This window comes from Mauremys reevesii, linkage group 9 (genome assembly GCF_016161935.1).
Source record: "Mauremys reevesii isolate NIE-2019 linkage group 9, ASM1616193v1, whole genome shotgun sequence".
In the NCBI taxonomy this organism is placed as follows: Eukaryota; Metazoa; Chordata; order Testudines; family Geoemydidae; genus Mauremys; species Mauremys reevesii.
In genome coordinates, this window is record NC_052631.1 from 48916010 (window position 1) to 48937310 (window position 21301).

A 21301-nucleotide genomic window follows, 5' to 3' on the forward strand; every position below is an offset into this window, starting at 1 on the left:
TAGGCATTTCATTGTATAATGTATTCATTTTACTCTGATGTATGCATTTCTGTATTATAATGGGCAAAACATTCATCTTTTGGGCTATAATTTTCAGTATTTGATCTAAGCCCATAGGTGACTTTTTTTAAGTTTGAGGAAAATCCCTTCATCTGCTCTGTGATGAGAAAGTGGAAAAAACACTTCTCACATTATAAAGTAATTTTATCTACATATTTTTAAACATGGCTACAAAAAAAGTGATTGATTAGCAACTTGAAACTTGGCGTGGCCATAGATAGTCCTTATTGAAAATGGTTAAAAAGAAAGATGTTATAAGCAGTTGAAAAAATGCTCATCAGTATGTTCAGTAGTGATATGCCATAACTTTATCAGAGCTTAGTCTTCTTTGTGACCTTATTGCACATTTCTTGCCTCTACCATGGCTAGGGGATCAGACAGAGACTGTTGCGCTCTGGCTGCTAATGGGTCCATTTATATGGGCTTCTCTTCCCCAAGAGATCTCATCATGTTTAGACTTCATCATGAGGAGCAGAATTAGCTAAAAAAAGCTGAGCACAACTGACTGGTCAGTATAGACAATGACAAATAGTGCTCAGCATCATGTCAACAGGCTGTGCTTATAGCCTTGTCTACAGTGACCAGTCAGCCAAAGGGTACTGTGGTGTCAGCTAACTCCACTCCTCATAACATCTAAATGTGATCAGATCTCCTGGTGAAAACAAGCCCTTTGATGGAGACTCTCTCCATGAAAAAATGTGCGAGTTTATGCAAATATGTCTTTACTTAGACATGAGATGCCAAAATAAAAGGAGAGGCTGTTTTGAAATTCCTTCAGATAGCTATGAAATGTTTTGTTTTATTTAACATACTCTGTATTTTCTTTTTTATTTGCAGCACTTTAAGAATTATACATTAAATACCAACTACAGCAGCAAAAATAATTTTGTCTGTATATTTAGTTGAGCTGAGCTGGAGCAGGATTTTTTGGTGCATGAAAAATTCAGAGAGTCTGAGGTTTTTTGTTCTGTCCCAGAACAAAAAAATCCTGGAATTTTCTATGGAATATCTTCCCAGCTGGCAGCCTGCCCACCCTATCTCCAGGGTGGAGGGCAGCCCAGGGAGGCGGCCAGATCAGGAAACAACTGCTAGGCTCCCCAGGATCCACAGCAGCCATCCAGCCAGGGACCCTGGGAGTCCCAGTTCCAGCTCCTGCCTGACTTCCATCAGCATTTTGCCAAACTTAACAGTTTGGCAGCTCTAGTATTTAGCATCTTAATTCAAATCCTTATTTCAGTTGCCAAGGAGTATCAGCATACTTTTCACACTCTATTATAATAGTACTTTTTCAATATTGAGAGAAGTATTAATACCACTGCGGAGATAGTGTTTATTAGAAAAAAGCTAATGGGATACATTTAATCTCAATCAGGTGATAAAATTTACAGTTAAGTTTTTGCATATATGACATTTTATTACTGTTTATTCCACATAATTTCAAAATAAACCATGTCACCCCAGATGTTTCATCTTTAAACTTGTAATGGTTAATCCATATTTGTAAATTAGCATTTGCTAAATCATGCCACAGCGGTGTTCTGCCAACCTATAATGAAAGACCCTAGTATAAAGCACATGTGCAAGCAAACAGAACTATGGGGCAAATTCTGCTTACACGTATACTGATGTAAATTCAGTGAAATTCACCTCTGTGTAAGGGGTCCTCACCTATTTTGAGGCCTTATGTGAAACATAAATGGTGCAGAGGGCTTTTGAAGACCTTGTGCACAGGGTGAATATACCCCAGTCTGGAGTAATTCCATTGACTTTGGCGATGTTATTATAGATTTACATAATTGAGGTAAGAATTTGGCCTGTTATTCCCATGACAACCTTAACTCTGAGTTTCCTGATTGTTGTGGACTGTAGTTTGTTTCATTTAGTAATCTGGAGCTTTCAAAATCCATCTGTTGGTATTTGTCTTATAACCTCATTGTCTGATAATATCACAAGCGCTTTGAGTTTTTCTCAGGTTGTCACTAGAAGTCTTAAGAGTTAGCCTTATTACATTTCGTTGTTGTTCTATTGTTTGTATACGTGTTGAACTCACTAAATCTCAATGTGTCTTCATTAGTGAATGTGAAGAGCAAATACAGCCTGTTTAAATGCAATTAAAGACAGTGAAACCTGTCTTCTGTGTCTGCTCAAGGGATCAAAAATCAGTTGCTAATGAAGGTGGTCTTTTATTAAAGGTGCTTCACTTCTAGCAGTCTATTGAGACCGAAGATTGTCTGAAAAGGGTGTGTGTGCATACACATTTCATTATAGTTATGTCTACAGTTCCTCAATAAATAACCAAGATCCACCTCGAGATAAACACAGTGTGCAGTACCACATTTGATAGTTCACAGATGTACATGTAAGTCCAGTAAATTCACGGTGTTCTAAAGCTGTGTGGTTTTTTTCTGTTCATTTCAGCCTATTTTAGAATCAGGAGCCATAGAACTTCTATGTAGTTTAACCCAGAGTGAAAATCTTGCTTTGCGAGTGAATGGCATTTGGGCTTTAATGGTAAGTACTCACTCCAATGAAACATTGTTTATACAAACACCACACGCAACCAGCCAACCACCAAAACACACTTCAAGGAAGGGAGATTCAGAGCTTTAGTTTTGACCATGAAGAGCATACCAGTTACTAAAAATAACGTTGCAGATGTTCAGCCTGCCTATATTTGTGACTATACAAGATAATAGTGATCTGTCCCTAAAAGTATATTAAGAACATAAGAACGGCCATACTGGGTCAGACCAATGGTCCATCTGGACCAGTGTCCTGTTTTCTAACTGTAGCCAGTGCCAGATGCTTCAGAGGGAATGGCCAGAACAGGGCAATTTGTAGTGATCCATCCCCTATCATCCAGTTCTAGTGTCTGACAGTTGGGTGAACTATTCATGATGACTTCAAGATCTCTTTCTTGTGTGGTAACCGCTAATTTAGATCCCATCATTTTGTATGTACAGCTGGGATTATTTGTTCCAATATGCATTACTTGCATTTATCAACATTGTATTTCATATGCCATTTTGTTACCAGTCACCCAGTTTAGTGAAATCCTTTTGTAACTCTTTGCAGTCAGCTTTCCACTTTTTATAAGCCAGTAAATAAAAAATGATCTTGCTGATATGTCTTTATATATGTATTCTTGGCAGTATACTTATATCCGTAACAAACTATTGATGTAAGCTTCACAGTGCAATAATTTCCAGCAAATAATAAATTAAGCGTAAAATCCATGGAATTATGCGAAGAGTGTAAAATCAAGAGATCAAAGCAAGAATAAAATTCAAACCATATATCAATTTCACTTGTGCATGTCAGTCATGAGCTAATTGAACAGCATAACTGATTAGTTCAAAGGTAAGGCTATAGTTGGGTAAAAGTAAGAAGGAAGAACAAGGGAAAATGGGTGAGCCTTTGGGACTTTGTCAGGGATGTGGAGATCCAAAAATGTCCTTCATAAGCTGTAGTTCTTCGAGTGCTTGTTCCTATGTGTGGTGTACTTGAGCGATTGCACATGCTTTCCATGGGCCCAGAACTGGAGAATTTTTCCTGAGTGTCTGTTTAGTCCACACATGCACCTCATGCTCTGTCCTCATGCTCTGCATCTTAGTTCCTTCTTACCTCTCATGGTCTGGCATGGAGCTTCAACGTATGTGCCGATTTCTTCAGCTTCTGTCTGTAAATAAATTGTCATTAGGATAAATATTTGGGGATCTATCCTTAAGATTTGGGACAACTCCCCATGCCCCTGGGGTGAGGAGTGGTTCGTGTACACCACTACCTCTCTCCCTTTCCCCCCGGTCTTCCAGTAGTGGGGGGAGGAGGAGTATGACAAAAATCCCCATAAGCCCTTCCTGGTATTTATCACGGTACCTGTCTGTACTGCCTGCAGGAAACATGTCCTGCCCATGTGCAGTATCTGCTGGTTGTTCCCAAGTAAGGCAAAGCAGTCAGGGGACTTCCGATTCCAAGCAATCCTCATGGAGAAGTCCATGAGATGGGGACAGCCTGTGACCCAGGGAGACTCTCTTGTACATCAGTCTGAAGAAGGTAGGAGCAGCCCCTTGAGTTCAGCTCAGGCCAGTTCTAGGTCCCCTGCACCCCTTCCCTCATCAGCTTCAAGACAGGGGAGAAGGGAGATACAAACACTCCCATAAAGACAAGAGGGAAAGTTCCACATCCAAGCCCTCTAAAAGGAGACAGAAGTCCCCCATCCTGCACCAAGTCAGGAGACACCTTGTGCTCTGGACCCGGGTGTCTGCTTCTGAGAAGGACCAGCCCAGGACTTCATCAAAGGGCAAGACGGCACCACTCTCCCATACCATACCAAAAGTGGTACTTCAGTGCCAGCACCTGTTCTGCATTGGCACTGTCAGATCCAGCGCCTTCGGCATCAGTGGTCCAAGTTACAGAAACTACTCCAGCCTGCTTCTCGGCAGCAGGTGGTCTAATTGTATTTATGGAACCGGAGCCACTGATACTCTGGACTTCTACACCCACTTCCATGACATTAGCCATTACCAATATCTCTGTGGTCCCCCTCACCATCGCCGTCTGATTCTGAACAAGAATTTGGTGGATAATCAGCTGAACATGAGCTCCCAATGCAACTCTGGGGCCAAATGGGCAAATGTAATCCTGGTTGGCAGATGTCCAGGTCGTATTGAGCAGTAATAGAAAGGACTCTACTGGGAAATGCTACACAGCAAAGTGGAAAAGATTTATATTCTGGTCTGATCGATAAGGAATTTCCCTTTCACGGTCAGGAATCCCAGATGTACTAGGCTAGCCAATTATCCTTAAAATACATGGGACACTGGTGGCTATTAGTGCATTTCACCCACCTGTACATACCTACTTGTGTTTTCTCACCCAGTCCCATTTCTGTTCCTGAAAGGCTTGGTTTAGAGTCTTCCCTCTAGTGGCAAAGCTGGTACCAGCCTGGGACTTGAACCTGGTTTATCAACTCTGACTAAGGTGCTGTTTGAGCCTTCGGGATCTTGCTCTCTACTTCACCTTTCCATGAAGGTAGAATTTATCGTCTCAATCATGTCAGCCAGAAGAGGTTGGGATCTAGGGGCACTCATGGCAGATCTCCCCATCCCGGTACAGTTTTCCACAAGGATAAGGCACCCATGAGACTCTACCAGAAGTTCCCCCCTAAGATGGTATCAGACTTTCACATCAGCCAAATTATCCATCTACCTGTGTTCTACCCTAAACCACATACCAGGAGGAAAGAGGTGATGTGTCTCTCCTTGGATATGCATAGGGACCTTGCGGTCTGCCTACAGAGAATGAAATTTTGGAAATCTCCTAGACTTTGTATCATTTATGGAATGGATGAAAGGAGAGGCCATTTCCACTCAGAGGCTGGCAAAAGGGATACAGAGATGCATCATTTTCTGTTATGAGATGAACAATGTCCCTCTTATGGGCAAAGTGAGAGTACATTCTGTGATAGCCCAAGCAGCCTCAGTAGCCAGCCTCAAGGATGTCCCTTTCATTGACATCTGCTGAGCAATGACTTGGGGTTCTTTTGTGAGGCATTCTACACTGGTGCAGGTAGCTGCCTCAGATGTTTTCCTGGGCAGGGCAGTTCTGCAGTCTGTTGTGGCATTGGATTCTGGGTACCCGCCTCCTTGAAAAGACGCTGCCTGTGAATCACCTGAAGTGCACTACACCTAGGGACAATGCATTTCAAAGAACTCCAGGTACTGCAAGGTGAGTAACATTTCCTTGCATTGCTTGCAGGGTTACTTTATCAAGAACGTATGCACAGCAGATGGTAGTAATTCTTCTGTAGACAGAATGGAAAGCACACTCTGAGGAAAAATTAAGTGAAGGAGAAATGCTAATATGAGGTGTATGGCTCAGTTTTTCTGTATGTATCTGTCCTTCAGAACATGGCATTTCAAGCAGAACAAAAGATCAAAGCAGACATCTTACAAGGTTTGAGTACAGAACAATTATTCCAGTTACTCTCTGATTCAGATGTAAACGTGCTAATGAAAACTTTGGGACTGCTCAGAAATCTTCTGTCTACTCGCCCAGTAAGTAAAACCACAAACAGATCCTCCAGAAAAGTTGCCTTCCTAACGCTAACCCAGCATTCATAGATGATACATTGTAAATCCATAATGCATAATACTCTTTCCAGTGATCTAGTAGGTCTGAAAAGCAAATTCCCTTTCTCTTTAAGTTCATTTTTTAATATTATCGTTGAAACTGTGAGGCCTCCATTGTGCATTATTGAAGTATCTGAACCCAAAAACACTAATGGTCATAAAAGACCACAATAAAGTGAAAATCTTTAATAAAGAGAGAATTCTGCATATCTAGCTGGAGCTTTATCACTAGTTATGTCCTCAGATACATACCAATACTTTTTTGTTGGGTGTTTGATTCTGTTTGTGTTTAGAAAGGCTTTTGACAGACAGACAACACATTTTTGTAAACTCTGTTAAAAGTCTAGTTAACAGGAAGAGTGGTTTCTGTTTTGAAATGAACTTACAGTGCTTATGGGGATGCAGATATCTTAAGGATACCCATATTTCTCCTTACTTATGGCTTGTCTACACAGTGCCGGTAGTGCACATTAGAGGCGTGTGATTTGGAGAGCACACCAACATGCTGCGCTCTGACTGTCCCATGTAGACTCTGCTGGCACAAACTAAGATACCTTGGTACCAAGGTGAACTGGATACCTTGCGCCAGCATAGCCTACGCAGGGCAGTTACAGCACAGCATAATAGAGCACTCTATGGTGCACACAGCCAGTGCCGTATAGACAAGCCCCAAGTGTCTGAGCTATTTCATTTCTCTCTTATCTGTCATTTTAAAACATTCTTCAGTCTTTGATTTTGGTCTTCTGGATTGTGCATTCACACAGTTCGTATATCCTTTTTACAGAATAGAATAAGATGATATAAGATTTAAGCACGTGAACTGTTTTATGGCAAGAAGTAAAGTGCTTGAGATACAAATGGAGGATGAGCAAGAGGCCCATCTAGTGAAGAATAGACAAAAACTGCAATAAATATTTGGCAAGGTGGACTTCTATGTAGGAACATAGCCACCTGTAAAGTGTGCTTTTTTCATGAAAAGTGACACTGTAAAAAGTGCAAATTTGGGTTCCAGAATCATTGATTTTCAATTTTCATATCAAATTAGCTCAATCTACAAGTTAAAATATTTGTTTTCTAATTGCCCTGTAAACTCACCCTGAGCTAACAGTCAAACTGATGTCTAAACCATCAGTTAAAGTGGTTTTGCAGCCCAAATTATGGCCCCAGCTATTTCTGAGTAACTCTATATTCTTTCATAGATTTTTTTTTTTAAGACAAGAAAGGACCATTATAATTCTTTACTCTTAGCTTCTGCCATACCGTATTCCACATAATTTCACTCTCGAACCCAATAACTTGTCACGGAACTGCAGTATTTTGAGGGGGTGGATGGGGGTTGTTTTTGGTGTTTTTATATAAAAAAAAAATCTAAACTTGACTTTGATTCCAAGTGATGGAGAATTTACTGTATCTTTGGTAATTGTTCCAGTGCTTAATTACCCTCACTTAAAAATTTGCATTTTACAGCGAGTTTGAACTTTGCTGACTTCAATTTCCAGCCACTGAATGTTGTTATGCCTTTTTCTGCTAGATGAGTCCTCCTGTGTATCTCATCTCCTCCAAGCATGGGTGCTATAGACAATGATAAAGTCACCTGTAAAACTTGGCTTCAGTGAGCAAAATAGATTGAGCTGCTTAAATCTCTCACTGTGAGACAGATTTTCAGGCCACAAATAATTTTTTGTGGCTTTTCTCTGAACCCTCTCAGAATTTCAGTTTTGAAGTGCAGACCCCAGAACTTGACACAGTATTCCAGTACTGGTCTCACCAGTACTGTATACAGAACATAAGAACGGCCATAGTGGGCCAGACCAAAGGTCCATCTAGCCCAGTATCCTGTCTTCCAACAGTGGCCAATGCCAGGTGCCCCAGAGGGAATGAACAGAACAGGCAATCATCAAGTGATCCATCCCCTGTTGCCCATTCCCAGCTTCTGGCAAACAGAGGCTAGAGACACCATCCCTGCCCATCCTGGCTAATAACAAAGTGATATCACTACACCTGTCTGCTGTTTCCCCCTTTTTAAATATGGAAAGATCGTGTTGACCCATTTAGCCACAGCATCACACTGAGTTCTCATGTTCATCAGGTTGTCGATTTATGACTCAAAGATCCTTCAGTCTTCAGATTATGCCCTCAGTGACAACTGTGTTGCTCTGGGGGAGTCAGTATTTAAATGTTCAACATGCTTCAATGGAAATAGGATCAATCATATAGTTCCTTATTCTGCTCCCTGTGGCAATGGTTGGCTAAAGTAATGAAAAGAAAAATAACTCCTGTTTTCTGCTGCAGTGGGTTCTCACATCTGTGATACCTTGCATAAAGGTACTGGCACCTAGAAATGCTGATAATTCCACTCATTTTCATAATAAAAATGTCCCTGTTTTTGTCCTTTTCTCTAGAAAATGTATACTAATTGTGTATCTATAATTGCTTTGGCAGCATATAGACCAGATAATGAGCACCCATGGAAAGCAAATCATGCAAGCAGTGACTCTTATTTTGGAAGGGGAGCACAATATCGAGGTCAAGGAGCAGGTATCCTTTACTGTTTTGTGTTCTCTCTTAACTGGGTAAAAGTGTTTGAGAAAGGTTTAAGCTGTTGGCATTCATCACAGGTGTATTACTAACAGGTCTTCCCTTTTTGGGATCATGAATATTTTACCATGATATCTGTCAGATTAAGTCCTATGAAACTAACAGCTGTGCTAATGACCATACCGTCCATTTTTCTTCACTGCTAGAAACTTAAGCTTAGTATGGCTCTGAGTGTTATGGTGGGTATTTGACGTAAGTTCAGAATAGTTTTAAACTCTGGGATACTGAATTATATACATTTGGCAAAGATCAGGACTGTGTGCAGTAGAGCAGCAAGGATGTAAGAAATGGGGGGAGTCAGCACTTCCCACCAAGTAGGGCCAGGAGAGAGGGAAGAGGTATCAATAGGACTGAAGGAAGAGTGAAAACATAGGGGGTCTCTCTCTCAATCTGCTGGTCTGTTGGATGACCTGCCCACTAATGCCACAGAGCACCAAGTGCTCTATCAATGATGCTTCTGTGGAAGTAGTGGGCCAGGTCACTCCACCTGTCCATTTTTCAGACCAGGAGATTCTTGTCTTCTGAGAAGACATTTGTGGGAAGTTCAAATTGTCTGTTTCCAGTGGGAGGCGAGGAAAGAGGTAGCAAGTGATGGGGTATGCTTGGGTTGCCAAGGGGAAGCAGTGAGGCACTGTTCTGCTAATTTATATGGACTATATGGGCTGTTAACAAGGTGTTAACATGACCTAGTCACTGTCCAGTATTAAACCGGGTTTGGGGTTTGGTATACAGAGCCCTCAGCCCACTTAGCAAACAGTCTAATAAAAATCATTTTGACCTTTCATTAAAGATACAGAAAAGAATGAAAAACAATTAAAGCATTTGAAATGTGAAGTATTAAATAAGGCTTTGATTTTAACAACATCCCTGGTTCCCTTTAGCTGCAGAGAGTCTTTAGAAGGAAAATCCCCCTGCTTGACAGTCTCTTAAATGGTAATAACTGACCTTTTGAGGGGAAAGAGAAGAAGTTAGTTGAGATGGGCCGAAGCTGTTGTTGAAGTCCAGTCCCATTTCCTAGTAGACAAAACAAGACACACACACAAAGCGGGGAGAGAAAAGAACAGCAAAGACAGAAAATACAGCTTCTTTCTCTGATGTTGACTCTCCCTTGCATCCTCACTGCTGGAGAAACAGAGGTACAGCACAGTCTTATCAGCCACTCTAAAATTTGGCATATTTCTGCCACCGTCAGACCATTGAGGACATTGTGTTTAGTTGCCTCTTTCAGTTCACAGGCTTAAAGCAGTGTTGCAAAATATGTGCGGCTAGCTAAATCAGACTCTTATGAGACAGAAGGAAAAAGGAGGGTTAGGAAAGAGAAGAAATAAGGTGGGAGAGGAAAAGGACACATGGAGGGTGGGGGGAAGGGGAGGAAGAGCGACTGTCTGACATACCAGGCTGTGTTTGGGATTTAACTGGAGCTGGTGGAGGTGGCAGTGTCTCTTTCTGGTCTGGTCTGGTCACTACATCTCTCAGAATTAGGACAAGGAAGGTCCAGGATCCCAGAAGATTGCAGAATGGGAGGGATGCCATGATGGTGAAGCTTGCTCCAGTAGTCAATTTTTCTCCCAGAAGTTTCTTTAAGGACCTAAAAAGGGATTGATGTATGGAATAGCCCATCCCCTCATTATTTTGTCATCCAATTAGGTCTAGTTTCCGACACGCCAATTTTGGCTCATTGATTTTTGGTCTCATGTTTTTCTTGGTTACCAGTCATGGTCCTAACACAGTCCTTGAATTATATCAATAGGCCTTTTTGTTTGGGCTAATTCAGAGTTTGTCTCCCTTTTGCAATTTTTCCCATCAACATTTAATATTATAGGTTATTGTTATGCTTTATATAAACTTTGATTCACTTTTTACAATTGAGCTCATAGAGTAAATTTGTAGACCCATTTATCACAACAGAGAGTACAGTGTGTCCCTTAAAGGTGGTGATTTTGGGGGGAAGCAGCATGAGAAGAATGAGAAGGGAGGTGGGAGGCAGAATGCAAAAATGCAGAGAGGAGGAAATGCAGGGGGAAGGTGGCATTAGCTGAGGGAGAGATTGAGGTACTGCAAGGTGTGAATGGGAGGGGTACGTGCTGGATGTGAGGGATGCAGCAGCAGGTAAGAGGGGAAAGGGGGCTTTTGCTTGGGGAGATAGGTGAGAGGGTGGCTGGGAGTTTACCAGGGTAGTGTGGAAGGGAGAGGAGGGAACTTACCTGTGAAACAGTGTCTCTGCCAATGGACATGCTGCAGGGATCACGCAGAGAGTCCACGAGGAGGAGAGTTAGAGATTGAAGGAAGGAGAGAGGCAGCTTTGATGCTCCCCAGTGGCTGCCTTTATCTTTGGTGTGTTGGTGATGGTGGTGGCAACAAGGGTAATCATATATGCAGCCAAATTCGGACATTGCTGAATCCCCCATAGGCCCAGAACAAGCCAAAGCCAGAAGGGCTTTTACTAATAACAGGAGCAAAAGAAACATTATAGAGAAAGTAGTTTCTTAATAAATAAGGCACGAGATTAAATTAATGATTCTAAAATAGCTGATGATCATCATCTGTTTTTTCAAACGTATATAATAAGATAGAGATCTTGATAATTAGGAAGCCATAAATAACTCACAGACATAGCTTTTGATAAATGCAGATAAGGGAACATTTGAACATATGCAGCTCAGTGGCTGGAATGGCCTGCATCTCAGGCGGTTCAGGGAATTGGCTAATCAACGTATGAAACCTCTGAATTGTTTTTGAAAAGTCATGGATAACTAGGAAAGTATTATACGGAAGGGTTGGAGAAGAGCACATAAACTATAATTTATAAGGGCCTTATCCTAAGAAGTGCTGAGCACCCTCAACTCCATGAACTCTTCTCAGGAGATGCTCAGCATCTGGGGGCTTGTTTTGACTGCACAGTTAACTCAGTGTAACTTAAGTCCCATCCACACTCAAACTCTCAACGCGGGTGTAGTGGTACTTTTAACTCGAGTTGGCCTGACTGTCAGGATAGAGACTAAAGCTCAAGTCAGCTGCTAACACAATCGCTCTGAAGCGTGGGCCCAGGCTAGCTCCACTTGGGTTCTAGTCCTCCAGTGTTTTCCCACAGTTCCCCCAGGTGCCCAGAAAGGACAGACAAGTTCTTTCACAATTCACTGGGAAAGAACTCATGGAGTAGCTTAACTTAGTTCAATGCAAATAACCAAGGGATATGACCCCAGAAGTCTTTGCACCACACGTGAGTGAGTCTGGACACATCAGCTTGGGTGTTATTTTGCAGCATGGCTACTCTCACTTGAGCTAGACTAACTCAAGAGTTGTTATTCAAGTGTAGATAATGCAAGAGAAACGTGCAGTGAAGACAGACCCTTGCATGATTAGACTGGTGAAGAACTTCTCAAAAGAGTTTTGTCAAACAATCCCCCAACCCCATCACTTGCATCATTTAAAATGAGTCTGGGCAAAGCAATAGATTATGTATGACAGGGAACAGCCTCTGCCTCCCATGGGCATGAAGAAGGACCAGATCCTGGTATTTTCCAGCTTCTCATGGCCCAGAAAGAAAAATGTTGAGTATTTTCTAGTGTATTTCATCCTTTTTTATACACTGAGAACTGCATCTCCACACAACAGACTTATGATTCTTCTTTGAGTGCTTGCTCATGTTGATTCCAATTAGGTGCATGTGCACTGCATGCACAGTAGCCAGAATGTTTTTCTCCTAGCAGTACCCATCAGGTTGGCTCAGGCACCCCCTGGAGTCGTGCCTCCATGGTGCCGTATTAAGCCCCTACCGATCCGCTGCCGCTTCAGTTCCGTCCTACCTTCTGTGACAGTTAGCTGGAATGCTCATTCTCTCTCGCTTCAGCAAACCAGTCTCCCTAGTAGTCTTCAGACTTTTCTCTTGTAAATAGGTAAATCAATAGTTAGTAGTAGTAGTTAGTTAGACAGTATATAGTTAGAATTGCAGTAGGGAATTGTTCTGGGGGTACCCCCGTCACCCCCCTCCCTGGTACCGGGGTTTAAACCCCGTGCAACTTGTAGCAAGCCTATGCCCAGGAGTGACCCCCACACTTCCTGCTTGAAGTGTCAGGGAATCGCATGAAAAAGATCATTGCAAGATATGTAGGGGATTTTGCCCCAGGACTCAAAAAGAGAGGGATCAATGTCTGAAGATACTTCTGATGGAGGCTGCCCTCCATCCCCACTTGGAGCCAGGGTCAGCTGAGTCAACACCAACCCCCTCGGCATTGGTGCGCAGTGCTCCGGCGTCGACACAGGAAGCTTTGGTGCCAAGAAAGGACTCGGATAGAGATCCTCAGCACTGACAGAGCTCTGTACATGGCAGTGCACGGCACCGTTCCCGGTCCTTGGTGCACCGCACAATCTCCTCAGTGCCGAGGGCCAGGAGCAAGGGGCGGTCCCGGTTAGAACCTCATCTTCATCCTTCCCAAATGAGGCAGTGGCTGGAACCTCCACAGCTCCTGCACTTGAGGACAATAGGGTCCACCAGCAGCTCCTAGAGATCCAGGTTGAGTAGGTCTCTGAGACATTGGACCTCATGGTTGACATCCTAGTCCCCTCGGGTCCCTCCCGAGTTGCCCTGCCACTCATAAAAAACATACAACACACCACCAAAACGCTGTGGCAGACCCTCGCCTCCCTGCCACCAACAGCAAAAAGGACAGAGAGAAAGTATTTTGTTCTCTGTAAAGGATTTGAACATTTTTATTCATATCCACTGCCAGACTCTCTAGTGGTGGTGGCAGCAAATGAATGAGAATGCCAAGTGCAGCAGGGCCAATCACCTGAAGCTCATGATACGAAAAAAATGGACCTCTTTGAGAGGAAAATCTATTCTACCAGTGGGCTGGTATTTGAATTTCAATCCACCAGGCGGTCCTTAGTAGATACAACTATAATTCCTGTGGGGCTATGTCTAAATTCACAGAGCTTCTGCCAGAAGACTCGAGGGCAGAGTTTTCTGCCTTGGTGGAGAAGGGAAAGCTTGTGGCAAGGGTGTCGCTCTAGGCAGCCGTGGATGTTGCTGATTTGGCCACTCGCACCATGGCTTCAGGGGTGGCCATGAGGAGGAGCTCCTGGCTGCAGGTATCAGGGCTCCCATCTGACGTCTAACAGACCATCCAGGACCTCCCGTTTGAGGGCTCAATCCTTTTCTCTTTTTAAAAAAAAAAGACTCACGGCTTCATAGCCTTAAGGACTCAAGAACAACTCTCAAGTCCCTGGGTCTCCATACTTCATTTACGCAGCGGAGATATTTTAAGCCCCAGCCCCTGCGTTGATTCTACGTGCCACAGAACAGGCAGGACTACTCTAGGAGGTATAATAGAAATAACAGGAGGTGGTCTCCTCCCTCATCGGCTCAGGGCTCTGGGCAGTCAAAACAGTCCTCTGGTCAAAAGGAGGCCTTTTGAAGGTGCACCCGAGGGTGATGCACCAGTTCAAACACTGGATCCAACCATCCTGTTCTTTTCATGCTGACTATCTCTTTTATACCCTGAGTGGGCCCAATTTCCTAATCCGAAAAGCCAAATGCAGCCTCAGGCCCATCCTAGACCTCAGGCCTATCCTAGACCTGCAAGAGCTCAACAAGTTCATGAAGAAACTGAAGTTCCGCATGGTCTCTTTGGCCTCCATTATTCCTTCCCTGGATCTGGGGGACTGGTATGCCGCCCTTGACTTGAAGGACACTTATTTTCATATTTCATTAACCATCCCACAGAAGGTATCTCAGGTTCATGGTGAACCACAATCACTATCAGTTCACAGTTCTCCCCTTCAGCCTGTCAGCAGCACCTCAAGTGTTCACCAAGTGCATGGAAGTTGTGACTGCTTTCTTGCGGAAGCACCAGGTGCAGGTGTTTCCATACCTCGACAACTGGCTGATGAAAGGTTGCTCCAAAACGCAAGTGGACGCACATGTGAGCCTGATAAGAGCAACTTTCAATGACCTGGGCCTTCCATAGAATATGCAGAAGTCAACTCTGTCCCCCATTCAGAGGATAGAGTTCATAGAGGCAGTACTGGACTCAAAACAGGCAAGAACATTTCTATCAGGGTCACATTTTCAGAGCCTTTGAGACATCATACAAAGATTCATAGAATTCCTTACCACCACAGCAAGGAATTGCCTAAAGCTCCTTGGCCACATGGAAGCCTGTACTTGTGTAGTACAGTATGCCAGACTGAGACTCTGACCTCTTCAGGCATGACTAGCCTGGGTTTATCGACCAAAACGGGACAGTCTAGACAAGCGTCACTCTTTCCTGGCCAGTTTTCAAGTCTCTCCTGTGGTGGCTCAACCTGCATGCGGTGTGTGCAGGTATTTCTTTCTCCAAACCTTAGCCATCCCTGTCACTGGTTATGGACACGTCAGCAATGTGTTGGGGAGCACATCTAGGGGAGCTCAGGATTCAGGGCCTCTGGTCCTAAGTGGAGCTCTCACTTCACATCAACATCGGAGAGCTGAGGGCAATCCGTTTGGCATGCCAGACCTTCCAAACTCACTTGGAGGGGAGATGTGCGTCAGTCATGACAGACAATACAACAGCGGTGTTTTATATAAACAGACAGGGGAGCACACTCCTCCCCTCTGTGCTAGGAAGCCCTCAAACTGTGGTACTTCTGCATAGCTTACTCAGTACACCTGGAGGCATTTTATCTCCCCGGAGTTCAGTACGTGTTGGTGGACTGTCTCAGCAGGTCCTTTCACAACCACGAGTGGTCCATCCTCTCAGATGTCGTGAACACTATCTTCCAACATTGGGGAATTCCTCAGATAGACTTGTTCACCACAAGACACAACAGGAAGTGTCCTCAGTTCTGCTCCTTCCTGAATCACAACCTGGGCTTGATCGCAGACACATTCCTTCTTCCCTAGAAGGACCACCTCCTTTACGCGTTTCCACCCATCCCACTCATCCACAAGGTGCTACTCAAGATTTGGAGGGACAAAGCCTCGGTGATATTGATAGCTCTAGCCTGGCCATGTCAGCACTGGTACATGTCTCTTCTGAAGAGGTCAGTGGAAACCCTGATCACCTTACTGCTGCTCCCGGACCTGATAACTTAGGACCACAGCTGCTTTCAACACCCCAACATCGAATCTTTTCACCTCACAGCTTGGAAGCTCCATGGCTAAACCCAACGGAGATGGCTTGCTCTGATCCAGTTAGGGAAGTCCTCCTTGTCAGTAGGAAACCATCCACTAGGACCACCTACTTAGCCAAATAGAAGAGATTCACAGTTCGGTCATTGCAAAATCGCACGTCTTCTATGCACTCGACAATATCCTTTATCTGAACTACCTCCTGCACCTAAAGCAGCAAGGGCTTTCTATGTCATCAATAAAAGTCCATTTGGCTGCCATTTTCACCTTTCACCCAGGTGTGGCAGGCTGGCCGGTCTTCACCAACCCAATAGTTGGATGCTTTCTTAAAGGGCTTGACAGGTTGTTCTCTCAAGTACAGCAGCCGATCCCAGCCTGGGACCTTAACCTTGTTCTTTCCAAACTAATGGGACTTCCCTTTGAACCACTTGTGACATGCTGTCTGCTCTATTTCTCCTGGAAGGTGGCAATAACCTCTGCCAGCAGGGTATCTGAACTTAAGGCCCTAATGTCTGAGCCTCCTTACAGTGTTGTATTAAGGACAAGGTTCAGCTTCAGCCACACCCAGCCTTCCTCCCAAAAGTTGTCTCCCAGTTTCATGTTAATCAGGATATTTTTCTCCCAGTTTTCTACCCCAAGCCGCAGACAAATTGCCGGGAACAAAAACTCCACTCCTTGGAGGTTCATTGGGGATTAGCCTTCTATATCAAATGGACAAAGCTGTTTCAAAAATCTATTCAACTATTCATCACAGAAGCAGATAGAATGAAAGGGCTCCCAATCTCTTCTCAAAGAATTTCATCAAAGATTACATCATGCATCCGGATGTGCTATGACCTGGCGAAAGTACCTGGCCCCCCCACTGACAGCGCGCTCCATGAGGGCGCAGGCATCTTCAGTGGCATTCCTGGCTCAGGTTCCAACCCAGGAAATTAGCAGGGCTGTGAAATGGTCCTCAATCTACACCTTTACCTCACATTATGCCATTACTCAGCAGGCTATAGATGATGCAGCCTTTGGCAGAACGGTGCTTCAATCAGCAAACCCTTGAGCTTTGACCCTGCCTCCAAGTTCCTGCTTCGTAGTCACCTAATTGGAATCGACATGAGCAAGCACTCAAAGAAGAAAAAACGGTTACCTACCTTTCATAACTGTTGTTCAAGTTGTTTTGCTATGCGGTCTATTCCAGTACCAAGGCCCTCCTCAAGATTTCCCTCGGGTTTGGAGAGCATGGTTGCTTCTTGTTCCAGGGCAGGCGCTTCACTGGAGACATGGTGGAGCTGCTCTCTGTTGTTGGCACCGAAGAAGAGGTCTCATAACTTTAATCACTTTCAGTACCTGATTCTCCCATTCTGCCTCTCTTCTGCCCCCTCAGTCTTCACCAAATGCATGGCGGTGGTCATGGCATATCTCAGGAGAAAGGAAATATACATCTTTTGTATCTCGACAACTGGCTGCTGAAGGGCAGCTCCAGAGAGGAGGTTCTCGCCCATCTCAACACCACATTGCATTTGCTCAACCATCTGGGACTCGTTTTAAACACTGCAAAGTCAACTTTGGCTCCCAGTAAAAAAAAAAAAAAACTGAGTTTATTGGGGCCCTGTTAGACTCCACAAGGTCAAGAGCATTCTTTCCAACCAACCACTTCCAGACAATTTAACAGGTCTGCCTCAGTCTGCATTCTCAGCGGTTCATGACAATCCGCATTTGTCTTAGCCTGTTGGACCACATGTCTATGTGTGTGCAGGTGATCCAGTTCTCCAGGTTGCGCTTTTGCCCCGTTCAGATGGTTTACCGTCCTGCCCTGCATCCTCTGGACAATTTGGTTCACCTCCCTCCATGATTCCTAGATTCCCTATGCTGGTGGGAGTCCCCGTTCAGTGTATGCCATGGGGTCCCCTTCGCTTGGCCTCTCCAACCAAGTTAGTGGTTATCTATGCTTCCCTTTGGGCTGCGGGGGAGGGGGGTGTGCATCTGGACTTGTTCAGGGTGCAGGGCCTGTACTCGGAACAGGAAGCATCACTCCATATCAATGTGTTGGAACTTTGAGCAATCCATAGTGCATGTCAACACTAGCACTGCGAAGTACTATGTGAATAAGCAAGGGGTGGATGCATTCCAGATTACTCTGCTTGGAGGTGATCAACCAGTGGCAATTTTGCATCAAAAAAGACATCACTCTGGTAGCAGTCCATTTGCTGTTGGTACAAAATCGTCTTGGGGACTCTCTCTACAGGGTTTTCTCCCTGAGCCCCAAATGGTCACTGAAGGAGTGCACTCTCCAAGTTATCTTCGCAACATGGGGCATCTCCACAATTGACCTGTTTGTGACAAGTGAAAACAGGAAGTGTCATCTCTTCTGCTCTTAAGGGGGTCCTCAGCTCAGGCTCCTTCTCTGATTCCTTCCATTCCAGATGGTGGTCGGCTCTTCTGTACACCTTTTCCCCCATTCTAATCATTCTGCAGGTTACCTTCAAGCTCAAGACGGATCAGACCAAGCTCATCCTCACTGTCTCAGCCATGCTGGGGCAATGTTGGTTCTCAGACCTTGCGCTGTTGGCTCAGCCTCTCATATCACTTCCTCTCCATCCCAGCCTGTTTGCTCAGGATCATGGCTGCACACTCCATCCTACCATCAGCTCCCTGCACCTTTCGGCGTGGCTGCTACATGGTTGAATGAAGAGGAGGAACAGTGCTTGGCGGCTGTCCAACAAATTCTACTCAACAGTAGGAAGTCCTCCACTAGGATGGCCTACTTAACAAAGTGGAAGAGGTTCCCTGTGTGGTCTTTGGCTGATGTCACCCAACCAGGGCTTCCATCCAAGACATCTTGGAGTACCTGCTACATGTTCAGAAATCAGGCTTTGCACTCAGTTTTCCAAGAGTTCATTTGCCATGATAGCAGTGTTCCACCCCGCAATTCAAAGGAAGTCAGTTTTTTCTAGTGCCATGGTGATAAGATTTCTGAAGGGGCTTCGCTGCTTACATCCCCCGAACTGAGAAATAGTTCCCACATGGGACCTAAACATGGTTCTGGTGACTCTGATGGGCCCTCTATTCAAGCCCATTGTGTCCTGTCCGCTGCCCCACCTGTCTCAGAAAACCATGTTCTTGATAACCATCACTTCAGCAAGGAGGGTGTGTGAGCTGCAGGGCCTCATGGCTGAGCTGCCTTACACTCAGTTCTCCAAGGGCAAGGTAATGCTGAAACCACATCCAAAGTTTTTTTATCCAAAGTGCTCTCTGTTTCATCTGAATCAGACAGTATATTTACCTGTTTTTCCCTAAGCCACACTCTTCCCCGGCAGAACCACGCCTACATACTCTGAATATCGGGCGATGTCTAGCCTTTTATCTAGACAGGACTAAACCTTTTTGTGTTTCACCTCTCCTGTTTGTGTTATATGCAGACCTCATGGAAGGGCAAACGGTCTCTGCACAGATCATCTCTAGATGAATAACATCCTGTATCAAGGCTGCATATGAGATGGCTTTGGCTATCCTCCTCAGCAGATATGGGCTCACTCCACAAGAGCATAAGTGATATTGATAGTGTTCCATGGTGACATTTCCACACTGGACATTTGGAGGGTGGCCACATGGTCTCCATAGGAAATTAGATTTGTTAGTCATAATAGTCCATGCTGGCTATTCTTCTAATGCTGTTATTCTCTAGGTGCTCACAAATTGATTTTTTAATCATTTGTTCCAGTATCTTCCCAGATATCAAAGGCTGACTGGTCTTTAAATCCCTGGGTGCTCTTTGTTTCCCCTTTTTAAACATAGGTACTATGTTTGCCCTTCTCCTGTCCTCTGCGTCCTCAACTGTCCTCCATAAGTTCTCGAAGATCATCACTAATGGTTCTGAGATTGTTTCAGCTAATTCCTTAAGTACCCTAGGATAAATCCTAGAAGATTAAGGTTGGAAGAGGCCTCAGGAGGTCATCTAGTCCAACTTCATCAGGCCCTGCTGACTTGAATACATCTAAATTATCTAAAAAGTCTTTAACCTGGTCTTTCTCTATTTTTGCCTAGGTTCCTTTCCCCTTGTGGTTAATATTAATTGTGTTGCGTATCTGGTCACTGTTACCATTCTTAGTGAGGACTGAAGCAAAATAGGCATTAAACACCTCAGCCTTTTGATGTCATCAATTATTAGTTCCCCTTCCCAACTAAGTTAAGGATCTACACTTTCCTTCATCATTCTCTTGATCCTAATATATTTAAAGTACCTCTTCTTGCCTTTTATGTCCCTGGGTAGGTGAAACTCATTTTGTGCTGTAGCCTTTCTTATTTTTGTCCCTACATGCTTCTGCTATTCTTTTGTACTGCTCCATAGCAATTCATCCACTTTTTGTAAGATTCCTTTTTTGATTTTCAGGTCACTAAAAAGCTCCTTATGGAGCCATATTGGCCTCTTATTATTCTTCCTGTCTTTCCTTTGCATTGGGATAGTTTGTAGTTGTGCCTTTGCTATTGTCTGCTTAAGAAACTGCCAGCACTCCTGAATTCTGTTTTTCCTTAGCTTCTTTCCCATGGGACGTTACCTATCAGTTCTATGATTTTTAATCTGCTTTTTTGAAGTCTGTTGTCCTTATTCTGCTGCTCTCACTCCTTCCTTTCCTTAGAATCATTAAATCTATCATTTCATTATCCCTTCCACCTTCAGATTTGTTACAGGTTCCTCCCTCATGATCAGAATCAAGTCTAAAATGGCTATCCTCAATGACTATGATTGTTCTATTAGTGTGGTTTAGTCAAGAACTCGGGACTAAATTCTCTGCTGGCATACCACCATTGGAGTCAATGGCATTGAGCCAACAGAGTACTTGGTCCTCAGTGTAACAATCTGGAAACTCCAGATTCTGATAAAGAAGTGTTCACCATGGAAGGCTGGAACTGTCAGGAAAGCTATGATTCATAGATGTACTGCAAATGACAACTTTCTCTCTTTTTCAGACATTATGTATACTTGCCAACATAGCAGATGGAACAACAGCAAAAGAACTCATTATGACCAATGATGACATCTTGCAGAAAATTAAGTATTACATGGTATGGGGAATTTCTTTGAAGGGTCTGCCCTCTCCTCTTTGCAGGAGTTGAAAGCGGGTACTCTAACATGGCTTAAAACGTATACAAATGACTAGTATTCAGTATCAAACACTTAATTTCTGTGTATCTATCTGTACAGCGAGTATGTGTGTGAGTTCAGTTCAAACACTACATGAAGGCAGTGTTAAGGCTGGCGACTCAGTCAAAAGGGAAATTCAAAAATTAAGGCTCCCACAGCAGCCTTACAGTGTATTAAGGTACACATGTAGCACCAGACAGTAATGGAAGGGAAGGTGATTCCACCTTAATTAGGTGTATCTGATAGAGATTTTGATAAATGCTCCCC

At 44.0% G+C, this 21301-nt stretch overlaps 1 protein-coding gene across 11 annotated transcripts in view; it reads left to right on the top strand.

Annotated features, from left to right (window-relative positions):
• The window catches only part of ARMC8 (armadillo repeat containing 8), a 217143-nt gene that overhangs the window by 184125 nt on the left and 11717 nt on the right, over positions 1–21301 (top strand). For 10 of the 11 annotated variants that reach the window (XM_039486875.1, XM_039486874.1, XM_039486879.1 and 7 more), the window contains 4 exons: positions 2479–2571; positions 5967–6116; positions 8634–8729; positions 20860–20955. In XM_039486875.1, the coding sequence (XP_039342809.1) occupies positions 2479–2571; positions 5967–6116; positions 8634–8729; positions 20860–20955 (435 nt within the window). The remainder of the gene's footprint in view (positions 1–2478; positions 2572–5966; positions 6117–8633; positions 8730–20859; positions 20956–21301) is intronic. The other variant, XM_039486878.1, reaches the window with a different exon arrangement.